General features: G+C 43.4%; 1 protein-coding gene across 5 annotated transcripts in view; it reads left to right on the top strand.

Annotated features, from left to right (window-relative positions):
• Positions 1–22,621, top strand: part of RASSF6 (Ras association domain family member 6) — a 53,322-nt gene that overhangs the window by 5,545 nt on the left and 25,156 nt on the right. The window contains exons 1-3 of one of the 5 annotated variants that reach the window (XM_032334566.1): positions 178–338; positions 6,641–6,815; positions 10,739–10,837. In XM_032334566.1, the coding sequence (XP_032190457.1) occupies positions 10,779–10,837 (59 nt within the window). In that variant the 5' untranslated portion in view covers positions 178–338; positions 6,641–6,815; positions 10,739–10,778. Of the gene's footprint in view, positions 1–177; positions 435–6,640; positions 6,816–10,430; positions 10,455–10,738; positions 10,838–22,621 lie in introns of those variants that run through there. The other 4 variants (XM_032334564.1, XM_032334565.1, XM_032334567.1 and 1 more) reach the window with 4 other exon arrangements.

The following is a 22,621-nucleotide window of genomic DNA, read 5'->3' as shown; positions in this document are numbered from 1 at the left end:
CATCCGTAATCTGCACAGAGAGTAGAGGTCAGTTTTAGAGTCAGTCCCATTCAGTGGTTAATGTCCATTCCTGTCTCCAGATGTGTGTCAGGGAGCAAAGGAGCGTTCCTATCAGCGGTTCCTAAGGAGGAAAGTAAACACTCCCAACATGCACTGAGGCACAGGGAGTGGCTCAGGTTTCCAACCCTTCCCTGCTGGGGCGAGTAGAGGTAATGATTAACAGCTCCGTGGGCTTGATGGTCCTGCTGGAGGGACACTGCCGGGCTCAGAGCCTAATCCAGCTGCGCGCAGAGCCAGAGCCGCCCCTCCTCCGCACTTGGCTCCGACCTCCGCAACAGGTGAGCGAGCCCTGCCTTCCCTGACAGTGAGTTGGTGAATCTGTGCCTGAGCGGGGAACAGACTCTCCCGCGAGCAAACTCGGCTCAACAACTCAGGTCCAAAGGCTTCTCCTGGCCACAGTGTGACTCCCAGGGGGGAAATGGGGGTAGGGGAAAGAACCCCTTGCTTCCACCCCCTGAGGTCAGGTTGAGGACCAGTTATTAGAAAACAGAATTCACAGGCAGTCAAGTTAAGTGTGTGCAGCCTGAAATGTGGACACTGTTTTCAGGATACCTATTCCTGACCAAGGTAAGCCTGTGGGGAGGAGGGAAGGGCTTGGAGGTAGGTGTGGCCACGGAAGCCCTTTTCCCTTTCCTCAAGGGAAATAGCTCAATGACTGCTTTATCTGGAGCCGCACTTGCCCTCCGGAAGATGCCGGCTCCTGCGCGACACCCTCCTTCTCTTGAATCAGCAGACTTGAAAGTACTTTTAAGCGAGAGTTCCCCTAAACTTTTATTTCCACGGAGCTACAGAGACATAGCCCCCTAAAAATTGAAAAGGATTTCTGATATAATTTATTAAGACTTCACCAAACAATGAATGACTATACATAATTAAATGAAAGTCCATGAGTTAAGGATACCAGTTTTGAAGCAGGAGAGTCGTAAGTTCAAATCCTGCCTTTGCCACTTACTAGTGTGTCCCTTAGCAAGTTGCTTCCCCTAAGCAAGCCTCACTTGGCAGCACAAGATATGCCAATGGGGCTTTCATGGGAATTAAACACTTAGCAAGCATTCTAAAAGTGGTACCTCCAGTTTGCAATAAGAAATAAGCAGGTCTGCCAAAAGGGCCAGATCAGCGAGGGTGAGCTAGCTGTGGAGGTCAGACGGTGTGAAGGTGGTAAGGGTAGGGTGGTTTTCGGAAAGTGGGTCTAGGGTGTGAGCAGATGCCAGATGGGCAAAACATTACCTCTATGAATGGCAGTGAAATGTCTGACTCCTTGCCACTTTTCCAACCAAGTACATGGTGTGACAAATGCGGAATTATTTGTTACTCATTCACTTTTACTTTGGAAAATTCACATTCATATTAACCTGTTATTCCTAACCAGGAAATATAATTTTGTATTATAAGAGAGAGTTACACACAACCCCATATTGTGAGACACATGACAGTTAGTTTTATAAGACAGCTTGCCCTTGAACCACTTTGATAAAATAGACCATGTAGTCCATGACTTTATATTGTGTTGCTTATGTTCAAGTGTTACAGACTTTCATTTGCATTTATGGACAAGAAACATACAGGAATGATACTGGTGTTTTGTTGGTCTTTACCTCTGAACTTAAATCATAGGGAAGTGACCTTACTTCATGAAACTTTATGTAAAGGGCACTTCCATTAAAGTTGCTGTTAGTTTTATTAAAGTGGGTAACTTTGATGAGGGGACAAATTTGGAAGTTGCGACTAGCAAAGTATTTTCGCTAACAACATTTTATCTTTTCATTTCATTAATATATATTTAAACAGCTTGCAGTTGACCCTAGCTTAATATCATCATTGTTTTAATGAATTCTTGTTTTGGACTGCAGATTTGAAATTCTCCAATGTACTGATAACTGGAAATTGACTAGAGAATTAGGGATAGAGTTCTAAAGCCAACGAGACTGAACTTTATTATGTTATTGTCCTGTGGGTTTCAATTTTGTTTAGTGTTTACATCTAAAAATTTATAAAATCATCTAATCTACTTAGAATAAATTATAGTATCAGTAGTCACCAACTGTTTTTCAAAGAGGAAATATTCCTTTATGCTGAATAGATAGGGTTGGAACTTCTTAAGCCAAGTTATGTAATACTTCTTAATGATGTATGTCTGCACAATAAACAGTAGCCCCAACTAAGATTATACTTAACCATATTTGAGATTAACTTGAGATTAATTTACCTAACCACATAAATACATTGTTTTCATAGTTAAACTCTCTTTTAGCAACGATTAAAAAAAATAACTTTCTCAGTTATATTAGAAATAGTGTAACACAAATGTAACATGTTTTCAACATGTAATTCAAAGTTTCATATTTGATACTTGTTTTAACTTTTAACTTCCTAAAATAAGAAGCATCCTATACTTTTCATTGAAATAGAAATCTAATGTGAACCGTCAATTTACTTGTACAGATTCATTGAACATAGGGAATTTAGGATTATTAGAGATACATGGGCTTCCTATAAAAGTTTGATTTTTATCTTGCCATTTACAATGACCTGAATGGATCTAGAGAGTATTACCCTAAGTAAAATAAGTCAGTGAAAAAAAGACAAATAACCATATGATTTCACTCATATGTGACATTTATGAAACAAACCAAACAAAGTAGGAGTGTGGGGAGGAGAGAGAAAGAAGCAAACCAAGAAAGAGACTCCTAACTGTAGAGAACAAACTATTGGTTACTAGAGGGGAGGTGGCAGATGGGTTAACTAGGTGTTGGGGATTGAGGAGTGTGCTTGCTGTAATAAGCACTGAGTGTTGTATGGAAATGTTCAATCACTACATTGTACACCCAAAACTAGTATTATACCATATATTAACCATCCTGGAATTAAATATTTTTTAAAGTTTAGATTTTTTTTTTTAAATTTTCAAATGTAGGTCAATCAGAAAAATACAACCTCTGAGAAAGAACTTCTGAGTATTTTCTCTCTGTCCTGAAGTCTAATGTTAGAGAGAGTTTGGTTTTGTTGCCGAAATCCATCCATGTCTTTCAAAGCTGTCAGATATATAGTGATTTTATCACTTCATAACCTCATTTCAGGTAGCGGACTAATGCTACTGCTTTCTGTAGTTGAATGCGAAGGTGTCTCCTTTTCATGTGATGACAGTGGCATCCTAGTCACTGAGATGACTGAAGGACCCATTCTCCATCATCACCCCAGAGTCTAGTAGTCAGTGAGGTTCAAGAGCAGAAAGTGCTCCCTCTTCAGCCACACACGAACGAGAAGAAGGATTCGCAGTGCCTGGGAAGTCAAGCTGAGAATTTCCTCTCGGAAATTCTAGATGAAGCAGAGACTCCTTGAGCTAGACCATAGCAGCAGTTCCAGAAGATGCCTTTGGCGGACTGCACAGCTCCCTCCCAGACTGAGCGGCGGCAAGATGCCTTGAGTCCTGAGGTGGCTGAAGGCATGTGTGCTTCTGCTACAGCTCCTGTCCCCTGAGGACGCTCTGGGGAGAGTCCAGCCATGGCATTAGTGCCCTGTCAGCACACACGAGAAGAGTCAAGGGTGACCTTTCACATGGGATTCCACAGGGACTGATGGGAATGATATGTTCACGCAGAAGTCTGGGTGCTTGAGCCATATCCGGTTCAGTCCTGTCTTAAAGTCAAGCACTGTAAGACATTTTCATTTGCATCTCAAGCATTTTCTCATTGCAACACATATCACTTAATAAAGTGATGGTTTTTATATGCCGGCCTCTCGCTTTTCCCATCTTTGCAAATGAGGCAAATTCCTTAGAAAAATGTGGAGCCAGATGTTTCCCAGAAACCACACTTCTCTGGGTTCTTTTCCTGTTTTACTAAGAATTGGATAATGGTTGGAATTATGGTAGTTTTTTTTTTTTTTCATTTCCTTGAAGTCATATAATTATATATAGATCTGCTCTTCTCAACTTCAAGGTTCCTGGTCAGAGCTTAGAAGAAACATCTTTATTTTGGAGCTGAATGCATATAACTTTCCATTGCTTCTTCAGGCCAAAACAATATTAAAAAAAAAAAAAACATTCCATGTGTGCAGACCTGAATATAATCTTGCTTCATAATTTAAATACACATTTGCTATTCCAATGTGCTACTTTCCATTCTTTATTTTTTTAAGCAACCTTTATGGTGTGTGTTATGTAAGATATGTTCCTTGTGTATGATTTAGAAAGAACGTATGAAATCAAAAAGAAAATAATTGTCACCCATAATTTCATGGGTCACAATTTGATGGTTATTATTTTAATATACCTCCCTATATATTGAATACATTCTTTCTTTTCTATATGTTTTTGCCTATATAGTTGCATACATATACTCACCCTAGGAGGTATAAAAATGAAATAAGCAGTAATCCTGTTCTAAAGCAGCAATTAAATTCAGTAAAATAAAATGCAGTCCAAGAGAGAAAGCAGCGAGTTGTGAAAAAGCTGCATTTCATTCGCTGTGAAAATTAGCACCTGTATTCTTTCAGTTTGTTGTAGAATTATGACTGGTTTGACGCCTCATGCACCCACAGCGGCCCCAGGAATAAGGGGCTGCAGATACAGAGAGAGGCCGCACTTGGGGGGTTAGCACAGGAGCAGGCCCAGAGAGGGAGCTCATGAAATCTTTGTTGAGGACACAAGAACCATGTTTCCTCTCTCACACAAGTAACCATTTAATGCATGATAGGGTGCAGGAAGGTACTTTATGTGACTGGCCCATTTAAGTTCATCGAGGCTGGGATCCCCTGGCATCCTCTGGTCTCCTGACAACTGACCAGTCCTGGCAAGCCCCCGTCTAGTCAGGACACAAAGCAGGGGGAGGCCACGCACGGTGCTCTCTGCCACACTCGTGTGTCAGTGTGGCTTCAAGCTGGTGCTGGCTGATCCTGCCTTCTCAGGCTCCTGCCTCAGACCAAGTCTACCTTCCTAGTCTCGGCCCTTCCCTGTTGCACCACTGAGGCCCGTCTGAGCTTAGACCTACCCAGTACTTCCAGGACTGTTTATTTCTCCAAGACTAGATGGCGGACCTGTCTCATTTCCTATCTCATAAGCTCCATTCTATCTGGACAAAATGAAGACATAAATAACGGAACTTACTGAATAATAATCTTATTTCATACACAACCTAAGTCAACCAACTCTGGCCTCAGGACCCCAGAGCTTCTATGACTCACCCTTCCAGTTAAGTACATAGATTTGTAACAACTACCTTCCTTCTCAAGGCATAGTTCCTCATGTTCTACCAGGCTAATTGTGAATGCCCAACATAAGACCTCTAGGCTTCCAGAATTACCGTTTTTCCTTTTTTCATAAATCCTCATCTCTGCTTATCATGACCTCTGCTGTCCTTCTCTTAAGCCTTTTGAGGAAACTAGCTCCGACCCTTAAATCTACCAAATTTCTATAATTTAGAGGATATTCACAAAGATCCTACCAGGGTTTAAATTGCTAGGAATCAAGGTTAATGGAAGAGGGGAAACTGTATGAATTCACAGACCTATTTCTCACCTTGGCAATTAATAATAAAATGAGACTTTGACCAAATTACATTTTTACCTTGCAGATATTGGGACTGTTTTTACAGTCAATATTATTTCCTATTCAGTTAGCACATATTGCCCATGAACAAGAATTTTTTCCAGTTTTTAATTTCTTCCATAAATTCCATTTAACCATCTTCCTTCTTGAGTTCAGAGAACAAGGTAAGAGCTTCTGGAGTCCTTTATCACATCTGAAATCTTCTGATTTGCTTCATCATAGCTCACAGGTTTGCCAGTGTGATTCCACAGCAATGGTTTGGGATCTTTAATGATACTTGAACTATTTTCTTATAAATATAAACAGGGAGCTAACCTGGAAGCTCCTTCAATGGCTCTTTAGCCCATCACAGTCAACCGCACCTTGTGATTCTAAGAACCTTCCACTGGTGATTCTTCAGTTCAAGATACACCTGACTTCTAGTCTCAGCAAAACTGTCATGCTAACTATGAAGTCAAGAAAACTTCAAAACTAACAATGAATTCTTCAGACACATCTGTAGCTTGACATTCAGTCAGCCAATCAGAAAATACTCATTGAATTCCTTCCAGGCTCCAGGCAAAATTCTAAGAGCTGGATGAGCACAGGTAAATAAAAAGCCCTGGTCCAAAGAAGTTCATTTTGTGCTTGGGAAGGACAGACTCTTGAATGGATAAGACCCTTTCAGATGCTGTTACGTACCTCAATGGAAATCATAGGGTAGTGGCTGGCTGAGACTTGCTAAGGGAAAGCCTCTGAGAGAGAGATACTTGGCCTGAGATCAGCATGTGGGGAAACAGAAAGGCTCAGGATAGGGTGCTCCAAGCAGGAGCAACAAATATAAATCCCTAAAATGAGAATGAGCTTAGGGAGTGACTGAAAACCAGCAAAAAGTCCAACATAGATGAAATGGAATCAGTGGGGAAAATAAGGGAATGAACATGCAAGAGATGGACAGGATTTTGTGGGTCATCATAAGGAGGCTGTATTTTATTCTAGTTCTTTCTTGGAAGCCATAGCAAGCTTTTAATCTTGGGATGATGACATCTGTTTCAGTCCTTAAAACCATCACCCTAGATGCTGTGTGGACAGTAGAATACTAGTCACAGTGCGGATGCTGGGGAGCGAGTCATGAGGCGGACGCAGAAATCCAGGAGGGCGATGATGAAGGCCTGGCTCAGGGTGGCAGCACTGGAAATAGAAGCTTTTGAGGTTCTGATATATATTGGAGGTACAATCCATAGGATTTACTTTGGGATGGGAATCTGGTTATAATGAAAGAGTAAACAATAAAACTGAGTCTTAGTTATGGTGCCTAATTGAGTAGATGGGAAAGAACTGTGGAGGAGGGAATTCTGGAGACAGAAGGAAGTCTGTGGTCCTGTCTTGGCCATGTTGATTGATACAGAGATGCCTGCTATACATCCAAGTAGACTAAGTAGATAGTGTCACGAGGCTGTGGCTCAGCAACATGGTTGGGTTAGAGAGGGATCCGGTTACCTGGGAGAAAGTGCAAACACAGAAGAGGACGTGGCTGAGGATGGACTAGAAGAAAAAGGCAGCATCCCATGATGGTACAGAGGATTCCAGAGGGAAACTAAAATCTTGAGACCTGAGAAAGAGCAAAACAACAAAACAAAACAAAAGCGAAGCAAAGTTGTTGTGGTTACTGCTTTGTCTCAAAAGCCTCAAGAGAAGAAAGGGTTTCAAAAGCAGGAAGCAATCAACCTTGTCAAATGCTGCTAAGAGGCCGAGAAAATGAGGAGAGAAAATGATTTTGACAAGTTTTTGACAAGTTCATTTTGACAAATGAAATTTGACAAGACATGGGCCACTGGAGTGTGGGAGGGGAGGTGCAAGGAGGGGCAAACTTAGAGGACAGATTGTAAATAATTGGGATCCAGGAGAAGGTTTGGACAATGAGGTTACCACTGGGGGATTCTCAGTAGAGGGCAACAAGGACCCTTTTCATGGGTGATTAGAATGACAACGTCTAAAGGCAAAATTCAGGTTTTAGAAGCAAGAGCCAAGGCTGTAGAACCAAACAGCCCAGACCAGATCCTATGAATGAGTAACTAGGATTGGCTGGACTCATGGGACATGCTATGTTTTTGTCCTAAGGCAGCCTAAAAGACCCATGTAACTTATGACCTACACAGGCTTAATCTACCTGGTTAGCTAAGCTTCTGTCCCTTTCATCATGAATCTTCATGAGATTCCCCCTTCCAATGATGAGCTATCAAAGGGGGATATATGCCCAACTAGAGGACCACAAGTCTTTGAGCAAGAAGCTATGAGTAGAAACAGAAGTAAGGTATACATCTAGAATGACAATACGAGGTAGAAAGGGCATCACAGAAAGTACAAAGAGAAAAGGGCATCACAGCAATGAAGATAATAGGCTATGGAGAGACTTACTCTGGTCCCACTTGAGCAGAGATGAGGAAGAAGCAGGAGTCTGGACCTCAGCCTCTGGTGAGGAGAGCCCTGTCGTGTGAGGAGACTAACCGGTAAGGAGAGAGTCAGTGGTTTGAGATACATTAAACTATTAGGCCTGGTATTGAGAAAAGTTTCAGTTTTCAGGTTGGAAAAGTAGGTGTTGGTGGAATTGCAGAAAACCTGAATGTCAGGTTGGGAGACTTGGACATTATTTGCTAAGAATGAGATCCCAGGAAGGTTTGTGAACAAGATAATGTGATGGTCAGAATGGCAATAGCATAAAGAGAAATTAGTCAAGCACTGAGCTTAGAGACTATTACAGTCTGCAAGGTGAGATGTGCTCATAGCTGTCAAATAGATTATATAATTTCAAATAATATGTTATGAGAAGAATATGCACCAAGAATTTTGTGAAAATAGCTTTCCTTTCTTCTTCTTTTTTCCTTCCTCTGGGCAATTGGTGGGGAGATTGCTAGTCTCCTGGAGAAAGAAGACACGAAATGTCTTCTGAACATCTTACTCCAACCAAACCAGGCTGATTTAGAAGTAAGAAGAGGAAGTCCCTTCCCCTCTTATTTTAAATAAAAAATTGAACTTTTCGCTCTAGCCTAACTTTTTATCCTGGCTATATTCACTATGATTCTCTAAGCTTGAAGTAGTAGGAATTAAATATTTAATTTCAGCAAAATGGGATGACTAGAAAATGTTATACTTAAAATCTCTAGTCACACCCTGATGCTATTTAGATGAAGACATAGAGGAGGATGTTATTCATGTGTGACCACGGTTTCCAGGGCCTGAAGGAGACTTGAAGGATGTTACCTCATACTTCATCAGCACTTGCGAGTCAGAGCTTGATTTTAGCTGCCTGGAAACTTAAAATCATGTCTGCAGGACTGGGGCAGGGTTCAGTCAATTGGGGTTGAATGTCTGGGGTAGAAAAAATGTCTTCCCTTGCACAGAATCATGTAAGACAGAACCCGTCCTAGGAATACTGCAAAAACAGACTTACACACTGGCCAACCCTTCCTTGCCTTGCGCCAGTGATTCTGGAGTTTTTCTATTTACATAGGACATTGTCTTCTTTTCTGAACATCTCCAAACATTGCCCTAGGATTTCTTCCCTACTTTAACTATCCTGTATTCCCACGTGGCCAAAAACATTTCAGTTATTATAAAATGTCTTTTTGGGGGGTTATAGAAGCCTTTGGGAATTGAATATCTTCTTAAAGAAAACAACACTGAGCTGCTAAGGAAGCAGAAGTGTAAAACTGAATTTTTTTCACAAGTCTCTGGAATTTTTCCTTAAAAATATGGTAACAGCAAGACATCCATTTTTCCCATAAATTTCTGGATATTTTACTATAAAATATAAAACCAGCAAGGCTTCAGAAACATTATTCCAGCCAGGCAAAGTTCCTCATGCAGTTTCTTTTTTATTTTTTTTTAATACTTCTCAATAAAAAGTAAGCTTCGCACCAAGAAACAGCACTTTTAAACATCCCAAGCACATCTGTGCATTTGTAGAAAGATAGAACAGAAAGATAACTTCTGTATCACTAAAACCTGGTAGTATCAGAACTGTGGATAAATTGAAAAATGAAAAAAAAATCTTTAAGAGTGTATTCCAAATCAAATACTAAAAATTCAGAAATAGGATTTCTAACAGGAGTTATGCCAAATTTAGCCATACTGGGTATATTCATTACCAAAAGCATAGTTAATATGGCCACCAACTGGAAAGTGATTTTCAGCACAATTTTGATCCAGGGTTTCACTTACAAATTTGCAAATCGTTTGCATTTATCATGGGACCGCATTGTGGTTTGTATCATACTTTCTTAGAAATATCACTCTATTATGTCTGCCTTTCTCTCTCACTATCTTCCCATTGTCTAGCTCTCAGACTCTCAAATTCATTACCAAGGGGAAGACCGTATATCAAGTTATATATTTCTGGTTCACCTAGTATTTTTTCATATGCCCACTTTATGCCCATTTTTCTTTAGAGATTGTTTTAATTAAGTTATATGTTCCTCTTCTTTTACTACTTATTTCCCCTAAATTATATGAAGAATATAATTTTTAATTTTAAATGGGACTTATATCATGGGAGGTAAAATGGATTTTTCTGTTTGGAAACTCACTCAAAGTGAGTTGTAGTTACAAATATGAACTCTGAGCTTAGTTCCTTACCAATGAACATTTTGGAGGGCATCTCACTTATCCTCGATATTAATTCCCATAGATATAGAAAAAGTCTTTGGAAAGAATCTTAGAACAGACAAACTGATAGGAAGTCAAAGATTTTAATCTGTATAACCTTTCTGAAATGCAAAAATAATGTTGGCGGAAAGAAGAAAGGAGAGGTCTTAAAGACATTCAGATTTTGCTTTGAATGATCTGTCCCACCACTTGTGTCGGAACACAGGTGAGAATGCCCACACCTCGCTGGGAGAGTCTGAGGATTAAATACGGTGACATCTATAGACTGGCTCAGGTATAGAGTATAGGACCCATGGCACACGGTAAAAAAAAGTCCTGTTTCCTTCCCTCCCCAACCCAACCTTCATGCCCATGTATGAAACACCACTTAAAAATTCCCCCAAATACTTTTACACACAAGGGACATGACAAAGCATTTCAATTTACGTCAGAAACTCTTTTCTGAGTATATCACAGGAATAGACCATTAATGTTATTCTAATGTCTTAGGGTATCCTCAGATGACCACAAAGAGGGGGAAACAAGGACGATGATGGCTCACCAGTGTTCTTCATGGATCTTCGTTAATGAGAGGACATTTATTACCAGGTAATTATATGTCTCTATTATGTGTTATGCTGTTCCATGGTCATTCATGAGTTCTGCCCTGGCACTGTGTCATTCTAAGCATGACATAGGACCTAAAGATCAATAATATGAATCAACGGTGGGGACATTGAATAGGAATTTGAAAAAATATGGTCCTAAAGACTGCTAACCCATAACCTCTCACGGAAGAATACCTCATGCTTCCTAAGTAGTGGTCTAATTTTCTTAAATGCTGAATTTCTATTTTCATAGTTGGCAGAATTCTCAGAAACAGCCTCAAGTAAAAGATCCAAAGCTCCTCATAAATGACATAACCGAAGAATTAGTCCAGGGCCCCAAACAGGTTTCCCTGTCCTCTCCTCTCCCTCTCTTGCTCCTCAGGACGCACCCCATTTTCACCGTGTTCCCCTTGATGTTAAGTTCCGCAACATATGGGACATCCACAGTTGTTTCCTTGCACACAGCAGACGTCGTCTTACATGGGTTGGGGAACAACAGAGCAGGGACTTGAAACCTCTAGAAGTAAAGCTGAGGACTGAATTGGCTGAGCTGGAGCAGAAGCGGACGAGGAGAAAGACGACACAGTACGAAAAAAGAAACCGAGGCGTCCGGAAGCGGACCCACGTCTCACAGAGAAGAGGAACAAAGCCAAACAAACCATAGAGGCAAATGGATGTAAATGATGCCGGATTGGGCCATAGAAAGAGACAGAACAACTATGGTCCAAAACGGAATTAGAGTCACACCTGGAGGACACACATGACAGACAAGAGGGGGAAGAATATGGGACCTAGAAGACAGTGGATTCTTCTTTTCATTACTTAGGAACTTACTAACTTCTCCCTGTGGATGGGGATTCTTCTGGGCCCTGAGTGTTCCGCAGTGAGCCCAACAAAGCTCCCAGCCTCATGGGGTAGCCTCCTAAAAGGGGGATACAGTGACTGTGTAAGACAAATGAGTAACAATGTATACCATTAGAGACCAAAGGTATGAAGAATAAAAATAAAGCAGAAAGGGACTAATGAGTGCCAGGGGAGGACAGCAGGGATTCGAGGTGTCCTACTGGATGGCCCGGGAAGCTCTTAGTGGGGAGGTAGCACTAGAAGAAAAGCCTGCGGGAGGTGAGAAAGCAGGCTGTGCAGGCAGCTGGCTGGGAGCAAAGGGGACAGCGGGTCACAGCCCTGAGGCAGGTGCACGCGTCTAAGGGTGGAGGAAGCCAGTGTGGGGAAACGAAGCAGGACGGACAGCAGAAGCTGAAGTTCCTGACATCATGGGCCAGAGCGTACGGGAATTCACAGGCCATTGTGGGACCCCAGCTTGCCCACTTATGACTGGAGACGCTGTTGATGGATACGGAGCACATGAGTGAATGATCAGTCTGTGTGAGGTTAGGAGGAGGCTGAAAAGGGGCACAAGGATGGAAGCAGAGAAATGATCAAAGAGCTGATAGTTCAGCGTCGAGATGATGGTGCCTTGAGCCAAGGCGGCAGTAGTGGAGATTAAAAAGAAAGGCCGGATTCTGCATATATTTTGACGGAAGAGACAAACCACATTTGGTTGGCGTGGGGGAGGGTTTGAGATTCTAGTGATCCTTATTTTGTGTCATATTTTGACTTGACCACATAGAGGACTGATTGTTTACCTTCTGTAACCCAGACCCCCTTTCACACACTGGTAGCCACGTATTAACTGGAGCTCCGGGTGGTAAAATAAAATATTGCAACATTTACACAAACACTAGACTGGAAGATAGCATTTCTCAAAATGCGGTCCATGGGCGGCCCCCCACCCATCAGAAAATTTGGTAACAATGCAGATCCTGGGCTCCACTCCACAGTTAATCAGGTTATTTCTGATGCACACTCAATTCTAGGAACCCCTGCTCAGAGGAGGAAAGGATTAAGGTTTGAGAACTTCTAACCACCTGGAGTAAACAAAAGCCCGTGGAAATCTTTAAAAACAGTTGCCACTATGGACACTGGGGAGGGTATGTGCTTTGGTGAGTGCTGTGAAGTGTGTAAACCTGATGATTCACAGACCTGTACCCCTGGGGATAAAAATATATGTTTATAAAAAATAAAAAATTAAAAAAAAACAGTTGCCACAAATTATAAGAATACCACTGACCACCTGTGATATCCAACTTGTCACAAATCTACCAAACTCGCCCATCCTTTGATTCACTGGACAGAGAGTCATTCAGCTCCCACTCCGTACTACGCAAACAAGACAGAAATTATAAACTTATGAAGGGATTTTTATTTTCCTGCACAGAAACACATGAAAATAATGGAAAATAGAACGTGCGTAATGGAAATTTTGGCTTCCGCAAATTTCATGAGAGCTACATATGATCAAGAAAATAAGAGGCCATGATATTAATAGTGTAGCAACAATATAACATTTATGTCTTACTGCTGAATGAGAATTCTCCAAGTTTAGACATTTCCCTGGATAAAGGGTGTTGGCAGCGCCAGCATCATGCTCAAATGAAGTTTCTAGTTGCCGTTTCATTGCCTGGGGTCATCACTGCTCTGGTGCAACACATGGTAAATATTCTAAGTGAGCTGAGTTTAAAAAAAAAAAAAAATGGTTCCATCTGGTTGCTGGCAAAGCTCGCTCATTTCAGGTCCTAGGCTGAAATCAGGACACTTTAGAAGTGAGTAAATGCCAACCATGTACTTGAAAAAATGTTCAAATCCGGTTTGAGAATGCAGATCAGATTTCATTCTCAGAATGGTAACTTGTTCTCCTACTTGGGAACCTAATACAGACCCTCGCAGGCTGCAGCTCTCCCAGGAGCAGCCCACGGGGCATGTGTGCCTTCCCATCCTCAGTAAATAACTTTAATTAGCATGATGTAATAAAGTGTGGCTTGAAGTGCATTATTCCGAACAGTGTCTTTTTCCAAGCATGCTGGCCAGGCACCCTTTGCTGAAACAAAGGAATCAGCCACCTGCACCTCTTAGCACAAATTCAGCACAAAGAGCCAGTGTTCCAGAGGCTGCTCCTACCTGGCCAGTAGAGCCAGAGGGCAACGTTGGCCCAGTTTCCATGGCCAGGGTCTTCTCTCCATCAGAGGAACTGGAGCAAACACTGCGTGCCTCAGCGTGCTCTGCAGGTAGGCTGAGGAAGAGGACACCATTCTCCGAAGGCCACTGGACTGTCTTTAACAAAGGATAAGGGAACCCTCCGTGACATATTTTTATTAAGGAGTCAGAATATTAAAATAAATCAGGAAAAAAAGTTCAAGATATGTTTGGGACCATCTCCTTTATTTATTTTTTTAAAAGATTTTATTTATTTATTTGACAGAGCGATAGAGAACACAAGTATGCAGAGCAGCAGGGAGAGGCAGAGGGAGAAGCAGGCTCCCTGCTGAGCAGGGAACCCAATGCAGGGCTCCATCCCAGGACTCTGGGATCATGACCTGAGCCGAACGCAGACGCTTAACCCACTGAGCCACCCAGGTGCCCAGAGACCATCTCCTTTAAATTGGAGAATTTTTTTTCTGTGTGAGGATTGTTTTTAAAGATGTATTTTAACATTTCCATTATTAGGTTTGAAATCTTCATAATGAAAACTGGGTATCATGTTAGTTACTAGGTCAAAAAATGGTCAATAATGTCCCCCCAGATATGTGAAAAAATTCATTTATTTAGCTTTCTTTATGTCAGATATGTTTTAATCAGCATTGACAGAAGTGAGGCATACCAATATGACTGTTATTCCCAATGAAATTTACTCATTATCACTTTGGTCAGCTACAAAATAAGATTATCCATCCCTCCAATATACACTGAAAATATTTCAATAGAAAATCTGATAAAATCAAAATTCAGAAATGAGAAATACATTAACTTATGGAATTTACTTGAATTTCAGGATGCGTAACACTGGTGAAAGATTTTTCCCCCCCTCTAAAAGTAGGTCAGGGGGCACGTGCTTGGCTCAGTCCATTAAGCGCCTAACTCTTGATTTCAGCTCAGGTTGTGATCTCAGGGTCCTAAGATTGAGCCTCAGGTCAGGCTCCGCCCTCGGCACAGAGTCTGCTCCAGATTCTCTTCCTCTCCCTCTGCCCCTTCTCCTGCTTGCGTGCGCGCTCTCTCTCTCTCTCTCTCTCAAATAAATAAAATCTTAAAAAGATAGGCCAGGCTTTAATTTTCTATATTTTCTTCCTTAAACAATTACTGAGACCATACCATGAACCAGAAGATGTACTAGAATATTCCATAATATAATATTCCATACTAGAGTATAGAATTTTGAGCACAAATAGAAAAGAGCCACCTGAAGCTTCAGATCTCTTCACCAGCATCATCTGAAGGGCTTGCTACACAGGCGATTGCAGGGCTCCGTTCCCAGACTGTGACGCAGTAGGTCCGGACTGGAGTGAGCGTTCCCACGTCTCAGTCCCCACCTGCTGCAGGTGCTACTGGTCTGGGAGTCACACTTGGAGAACCACAGGTCTGAAGTCCTGATAGTAAAGTGAGCTAAGTGTTCAGAAGGAGAGGGACCCTTTAGAGAAGAGGGACCTCGCTTAAGCAGGGCGCGATCCCTGAGATCTGAACAAGGAGGAGCGCGCAAGTTTAAGAGAGTGAGCGGGAGGGCATTCCTGACACAGGGAGATTGCCTGAAGTCCTTACGGCCAGAGGGAGCTCAGAGTGCCAGCAAGTGAAAAGCACCCAGGGTGGGGGTGGGATACAGGACACAGGGAAAAGCATCTCTTGAAAGTACGTTGGGCAAAGCAGATGCCACGGCATGTTCTGTATGCTCTGTGTAGAGGCTGAAATGTAAGGCGGATGCCCGGAAGAGAAACAAGGAGGTCACTTAATACATATCGCTTCTTTTTCTTTCTTTTTTTTTTTTTAAGATTTTATTTATTTATATAATACAGAGAGCACAAGTGGGGGGTGGGTGCAGCAGGCAGAGGGAGAGGGAGAAGCAGGCTCCTCGCTGAGCGGGGAGCCCGATGTGGGACTTGATCCCTGGACCCTGGGATCATGACCTGAGCTGAAGGCAGACACTTAACTGCCTGAGCCACCCAAGTGCCCCAATGTATATAGTTTCAAATGTAAGGAGAATCCGTGGTCAGAGTCCTGGCAGCATTGCAGAAGAGCAGGGAAGGAGCCTGGTACCTGCGTACCAAGAAAGCTCCTGTCCTTAGCTCCCGCTCAGGGCCATGGTCCCGAGGACCACAGACCACCTGCTGTGTTCCAGACACCCTGGTAACAAGAGGCCGTTGGTTTGCCCCTCGCTGGGGAATGGGGGCCTTGGGCTGAGGAGACAGGGTAGCCCTTCTCAGCAAGCACAAAAGCCTCTAACTGTTCATACACAAAGGGTGTTATGCACAGGCAACCCGCGTCTGCTCCAGTCATGACCAGAGCTGCATGGCACACTTGTGTTTACTTGTCAGCTGGTCTTAAAAATGTGTAAGGCCTGGGGCCACCTGGGTGGATCGGTCGTTGGGTGGCTGCCTTTGGCTCGGGTCATGGTCCTGGGATCCTGGGATCGAGCCCCACTGAGCTCCCCGCTCAGTGGAGAGTCTGCGTCTCTCCCTCCCTCTCCCTTTGCTCAAACTCCTCTCTCTCTTTCTCCCTCAAATAAGTAAATAAAAACTTAAAAAAAAAGAAAGAAAAATGTATAAGGCTTGGATTAGAAAAACCCAAAATGAAAGTTCGACACATGGGAGAATGCGAAGCAAGATCCCATTTAAGCCGCAAACCAGCCCAGTTGCTCCATCCCCTCATCTTTATACCCAGCCCGGCCCCAAGTCCAGCTGGCTCCACCTCCAAAAGCCGAGCACTTCTCTCCATCCAGTCCAAGCCCCCATTATCTCTTGCCTGGGCAACTGCGGCAGCGTCCTCATGGGGCCGCCTGCTTCCGTTCCCCGTCCCGGTAGCCACTGCCCCCAGCAGCCAGGAGGGCTCTTTACAGTGTAAGGCACAACATCCTGCTTGAAGCCAGCAGGTTCCTATTATAGACTCTTGACCATAAGGGGGCTCTAAGGCCCAATGTGATCTGGCCCGAGGACGTTTAGAACCTCATCTTAACCACTCTTCCCTTCTTTCTCTCCTCCAAACACGCTAAGTTTAGTCTTGCACGCAGGCAGTGCATCTCTGGTTAGATGCATTGCTCTGCTCTGCTTGACTCTTCGCATGGCGGGCTCCTTCCCATGACTGTGGTCTCAGTTGGATATGTCAGTCCTCCTGATGTCCCTCTCTGGCACATTTTCCACGTGATGCCATGCATCACGTGATCTTGTTTTATTGTGCTTCAAGCATTTATCCTGGGTCAGATCAGCAGATTTCTGATTTTGCTCTTTTGTTTTCTTCTGTCCTCCTCCTAGAGAAAGGATGTCCCTTCACTGCAGGGGCGTCATTGGCTGTATGCGCTGCAGTACCCCAGGCATCTGTTGCATTGTCTGTTCCATAGTGACCCATCAGACTTTCTCCGACCATGCCTGAGTGTGCAAGTATCCGACCTCGGAGACCTAAATCGCAACCTTAGTGTGTTGGCATGTGCTACCCTTCAATACTGTTTCACGTCTAGGGGTAGAGTGATGAAACCAGGGCTTCTCTTTAATGTATGCGTATTTCCTGGGTGTCTTGGTTAAAATACAGATTTTAATTTCTAACGAGATGCCTCCCGGGTGTTCAGACAATCCCGGGACAGGTGTCATTCCGGAATCTTGTGATGGACAAAATAACAGCCTCCCAGAGATGGTTACAACCTAAGCTCCCGAACCTGCGAATATTTCACGTTGCATGGCAAAAGAGAATTAAGATTACTAATCAACTGACCTTAGAGAGATTTTTTTATATGGACCCGATGTAATCCCAAGGGTCTTTGACTATGGGAAGGCAGGAGAGCTTTGTGAGGAGCGTCTGTCCCAGCGAGTCTGCTGAGAATGGTCATTGCTGGTTTTGAGATGGAAAGGGGTCGGAGCCAAAGGATCTCGAAACGAGAAAGCAGGAAAGCGGATAAACAGGTCTCCGTTCTCCGTCCTAACACCATTCACACATCGGTACTGGTTCTCTCCAAAACACTCGGCCGCAACAAGAAAAGCGACTACTTCATCAAAGTGGAGGTAGTTCCGAGTCCTTACTTTGGATTGGAATAAAAATATAAAACCGGTGCTGATTAGTGAATAATATGAGGGCTGTGAACCAGAGACCATAGCGCCCTGTGTTTCAGGCCGGGGAAGACGATTACGGAGCAGAGGCTTCCTTCCTGCTCTCTTCCCTGTCCACAAACTGCTCGGCTGCCTCTGGGAATTCTGCTGTGGGTGATGACAGAAAAGGGGGTCTGAGATGGGAGCAACTCATGGCAGCTGACAGCTGCAACAGCTGCAGTAATAGATCGTGAGTTTTTTTAAGCCTTTTCATTAAAGTCTTTAAAAGCCCAACCCTAGAGGAACGGGGGATGGATACGTATCTTCCTTCATCTGAAATTGTTGGAAGGTGCACTAGTGTGTTAAAATATCAATTACTGAGATTCACCCTTAGAAAGGAATTCTCTTAAAAATCAGATGTCAGGGGTGCCTGAGTGGCTCAGTTGGTTAAGCATCTACCTTTGGCTTAGGTCATGATCCCAGAATCCTGAGATCGAACCCCAAATGGGGCTCCCTGCTCAGCGGGGACCCTGCTTCTCCCTCAGCCTCTCCTCCTGCTTGTACTCTCTGTCTCTCTCTCAAATGATACATAAAATCCTTTAAAAAAAAAAAGCAGATGTCAGATCTAGAGCACTCACCCGTGTTCTTCAGAAGCACTGGCATTTTAACGAATGATGCTCCTTTCCCTCTCCCTTTTAAGCCCTCTTCTAGGTCTTATCCACACCCAGTGACATCGTTCTGTGTAGCTAAGGCCCCTCTCTTCAACTGTATGGTTAGTTCATCATCAAGAAAACACTTTGGGCATTTTTCTTTGTTTCGTATCCACCAGCTCGCCATCACTGCAAGTTTCCCCAAGTCTTTAATCCTTTTGTTCTTATCTGGGTTCTCGGGGTTGAGGACCCGAGAGAAGCTGGCACTTCTATCTACTCATGGCTCTGGGCCAGTTTTTACAGGACTCACCAGGAAAAGACGAATCCCCCCCAAAATATGGAAGTCCAAAGTGGCCTAAGCCAGCCCAGGAGTGATCGTGGGGAGGGGAGGCACATCTGGTTATACTACCGTATTGATCAGATTTGTCATGGAGTTCACACAACCCGCAGGTCCTTTTTATTACGGGTTGTCAGCAGTGAAGAGGGAAGGAGTTGGGTCTGGGATAGAACTGCTTGGATGAGCAAAGGGAACAGACCACAGGCACCCTGATGCTGCTCATCAGCAGTAATTACTGATACTTTAGCAGAATTACTAGAAATATTAGAAACCCTTCCTTTTTGAAAAGGGCAGCCCTTTCGAAGGAAGTCAGGAAAGGTCGACAAATTCAGGGCTCCCCAGTTATTCAGGATTTGCATTTTTACTGCCATCCAGATAGCCCTCCTCTTCCAAGGTCGCTGTTTTCAAACTGTGGAGCCCAACCCCTTCATTTGCAATGGAAATGTGTAGGACCTCCTGGGCTGAGGAAGGTCTTGATGCAAAGATTGAAAGGCCGCCTTCTTTGTTCAGGTGAGCCGGGAGAGGTGGCCGGAGGCAGAAAGATCCGGAGCTGAGGCGGCTAATAGGAGAGTCACTGCAGAAGTTCGCCATTTTAGTTCCAGGCTTCAAGTTGACAGTCCCCAGGATAAAGTGCATTAAGAGAATTCTGCTGCTGTTTGCAGACATCACACAGACGTCAATAATATGAAATGACACGTTGTCTTGGCGAATGGTTTCATGATAAGGTCCTCCTAATTTTTCTGTTGTCCCAGTTTCTGGTTCCACCTCCAAAAACGTGCAGGAGTTTATATTATGTTTTTATGAAAGTAAACCTATGCCAAGATTATATATGCTTTTTGCACTTATTATATAAAGTTTGAGAAGTAGACCGAACTACGACCCATAAAATAGATCCCTGTCCTGCCGGCCAGCACATGGTCCCAGCCAGGTCACCTTTACATACTTTATTCATGGTTATTTTACTAAAAAACAGTAAGTTTTAAATTCAGTTTTTTAACCTACCACAAAATTGTTGATCCCATAGCTCAAATTTAACCTTAGGAACAAAATTCATGTGTTATGGGTGGAGAACCAAATGTACAAGAGAGCGAGGTAACATTTTTATTCTCCCTCAATTTTTCATCTCTTTAAAGATACTCTTTCAGATGGGTTAGGTTCCTTCTCCTAAACACAGCAATATGCACAGTAGAACGTTGTTTCTAAGGCTGCGGTCACAACGCAGTTTGGGGATGCCTGATCGGGAACCCCGACATTTTCCAGTAAGTCTCCCGGGGCAGAAGTCTCATAAAGTCAGGAAGCACAGCCGAGGCCAAAGACCCCTTTCCTGGCTAAGCTGGGCTGTATTTTTTTCTGATTTATTTCCTGGGAGCCTCTGAAGTTTGTGTTAGGTTACACCCTGCAACAGTGTTTCTGGTTTGTCTTTACTGGTTCCAAATAGTAAGAATCACTTAGCAAAGAGTGAGACAGGGCTTTTGGTTTCCAGGAAAGGGATTGGATATCCACTTAATTACACTGTATATCATTACTAAAACAAGAGGAAGAACTCTCATTAGAACTAATATTTGACATCCATTCTCTCTATGGATGCAAGGCATAACTCCGTTCCATCCATCATGCTGTCCAGTGTCCATGAATATTATAGGTTTATAAGATCAAATAAATATTGTTTCTTCCGGCCAGCTAAATAGCATGATAAGATTGAGGAACTCATTTCTTGCTAAGTCCATTACTCACGGTGGACGTCAGTGTGCGGGTAATTCCCTTCTGCTGAGCAGCTGCAATTCAGGCCACAAAGTACAAAGTACACCTAAGCATTTTACAGTTAATTCTAGATGCACTATTGCTCGTAAAACCAGGCTGGGAGCCTTAAAGGAACAGGAGCCCTGAGCCCTTTTCTGCATCCTGGTGCTGTACCTGTCACCCCCATGTCCAGTCTTGGGGTTAGCACGCTTCTCGAACTGCTGTGAATAATGCTGGGTGTCCATCGCCTCTATCGGGATCTGATCTCGGCACTGCCAGTGCACAGTGCCAGCTTCTCTCTTGAGAAGGTTATACTTCTCTCCCTTCATTTAGTCAGAAGTCCAGTTTATATGGAAGTTTGCCATTCCTCAGTTTTCTTTAAATACTTTCCATATCAGGGTGCCTGGGTGGCTTAGTCCATTAAGCGACTGCCTTTGGCTCAGTCATGATCTCAGCGTCCTGGGATCAAGCCCTGAGTGGGCTCTCTGCTCAGTGGGGAGCCTGCTTCTCTGCCCCTCCACCCTCCTCCCCCCAACCCTGGCTGTGTGTGTGTGCGTGCACTCTCTCTCTCTCTCAAATAAATAAATAAATCTTTAAAACACTATCCTTATTATATACTGGTCGATGTGTTTTTTGAAAATCTTGTTATATATTATGATGCAGTACTTCATGTTCCAAAACTCCAAGCTATCAGAAAACCAGTGTCTTCTGGATCAAACATAAAGTGTGTAGGCTGTTTGAACCTTACGTCTATTTCTTGGGCATCCCGTGGCCTCTAGACATCCCAGATGTGTAAACCGAGAAGACTGGATCTGAAATCCATTTCTTCTCACCCATTTTATAGCTTTGTTAGGACAACCGAATAGTTACTTAGCAGCCTGAGCAGCCTGATCCAGGATTGGCGGGGAACTCTTTGGTGGCTGAGACCGAAAGGTGCACAGATATCTGTTGCCTTTCTTGAGGGGAGGAAGGTCCATATGTAACATTTAAGTGGATCCAGAAAATCTGTTACAATTACCACTGACAGGGCACAGTGTGTATTAAATCACTGCCCCCTTACCTGATTAGGGACTGCGTGGGCAACATTTTTATGATTATCTTCCGGTGTCCTAAATCATGTAATCCCAGTACTTATTTAGGACGCACCTAGACTCCATTCCCTTCTGTGCATGAGGGACCCTTGAGCACATGCCACGGAAGCCAGCCTTGCTCCTGTGCTCCCCCACGCCTGTACCGCTGCAGTAGTCCTACTCATCTCTGCTTCCATCTCGTCCTGAAATCCGTCTCCTGGAAGTTCCCTACGGGCCCTTATCATCATGTCTTTCTTTTGCCTAGAATGTTCAGTGTTCGGTAGCTGCCCCTGCCCGCAGGGTAGAATTTCAAGCTTCTTCAAATGGCTCAGGAGGTTCCTACCTGCTTCTTGGTTCATCGCTTACCACTCCCCATTTGCATGTTCTACTCTTAGAATCCCAGTGCTCTGAGCTTTCTCCACAAAAACTATGGAAACCACCCCATGTCCTTGTGAACATCCTCTTTGGCTGGGAAGCTCCTCACACTGTTCGTGTTCAATCCCACCACCCCTCTGCCCCCGAAGTTCACTGTAGGCAGCATCTACTCTTAAAGCTCTCGCCCATCCTCAGAATACAACTGAAACCTATAGGTTTGTTATAGTTGTTTACATAAATGGTGAGCTTTTTTTCCCTAATTCCTTATTTTACCCCAACTCTTCATTTTACTGAGCTCTACTACTCTTTCACACTCTGGAATCCTTTCAAAGTGCCATTAATATTCAGTCAGAATGATCCTGCCTGTGCTAAGAAAAATATGGACAACTTCTGTAGTATTCACTGCCCCGTGTTATGATTGGGAGGGGTTGGCCGACTTGCCCTATCAATGGCCAAATAATAAGTATTTTAGGCTTTGTGGGTCATATGGCTTCTGTC

Source organism: Mustela erminea, chromosome 2, assembly GCF_009829155.1.
Source record: "Mustela erminea isolate mMusErm1 chromosome 2, mMusErm1.Pri, whole genome shotgun sequence".
NCBI lineage: Eukaryota > Metazoa > Chordata > Mammalia > Carnivora > Mustelidae > Mustela > Mustela erminea.
The sequence above is the reverse complement of the archived record's forward strand: the minus strand, read 5'-3'. Positions and strand labels throughout refer to the sequence as shown.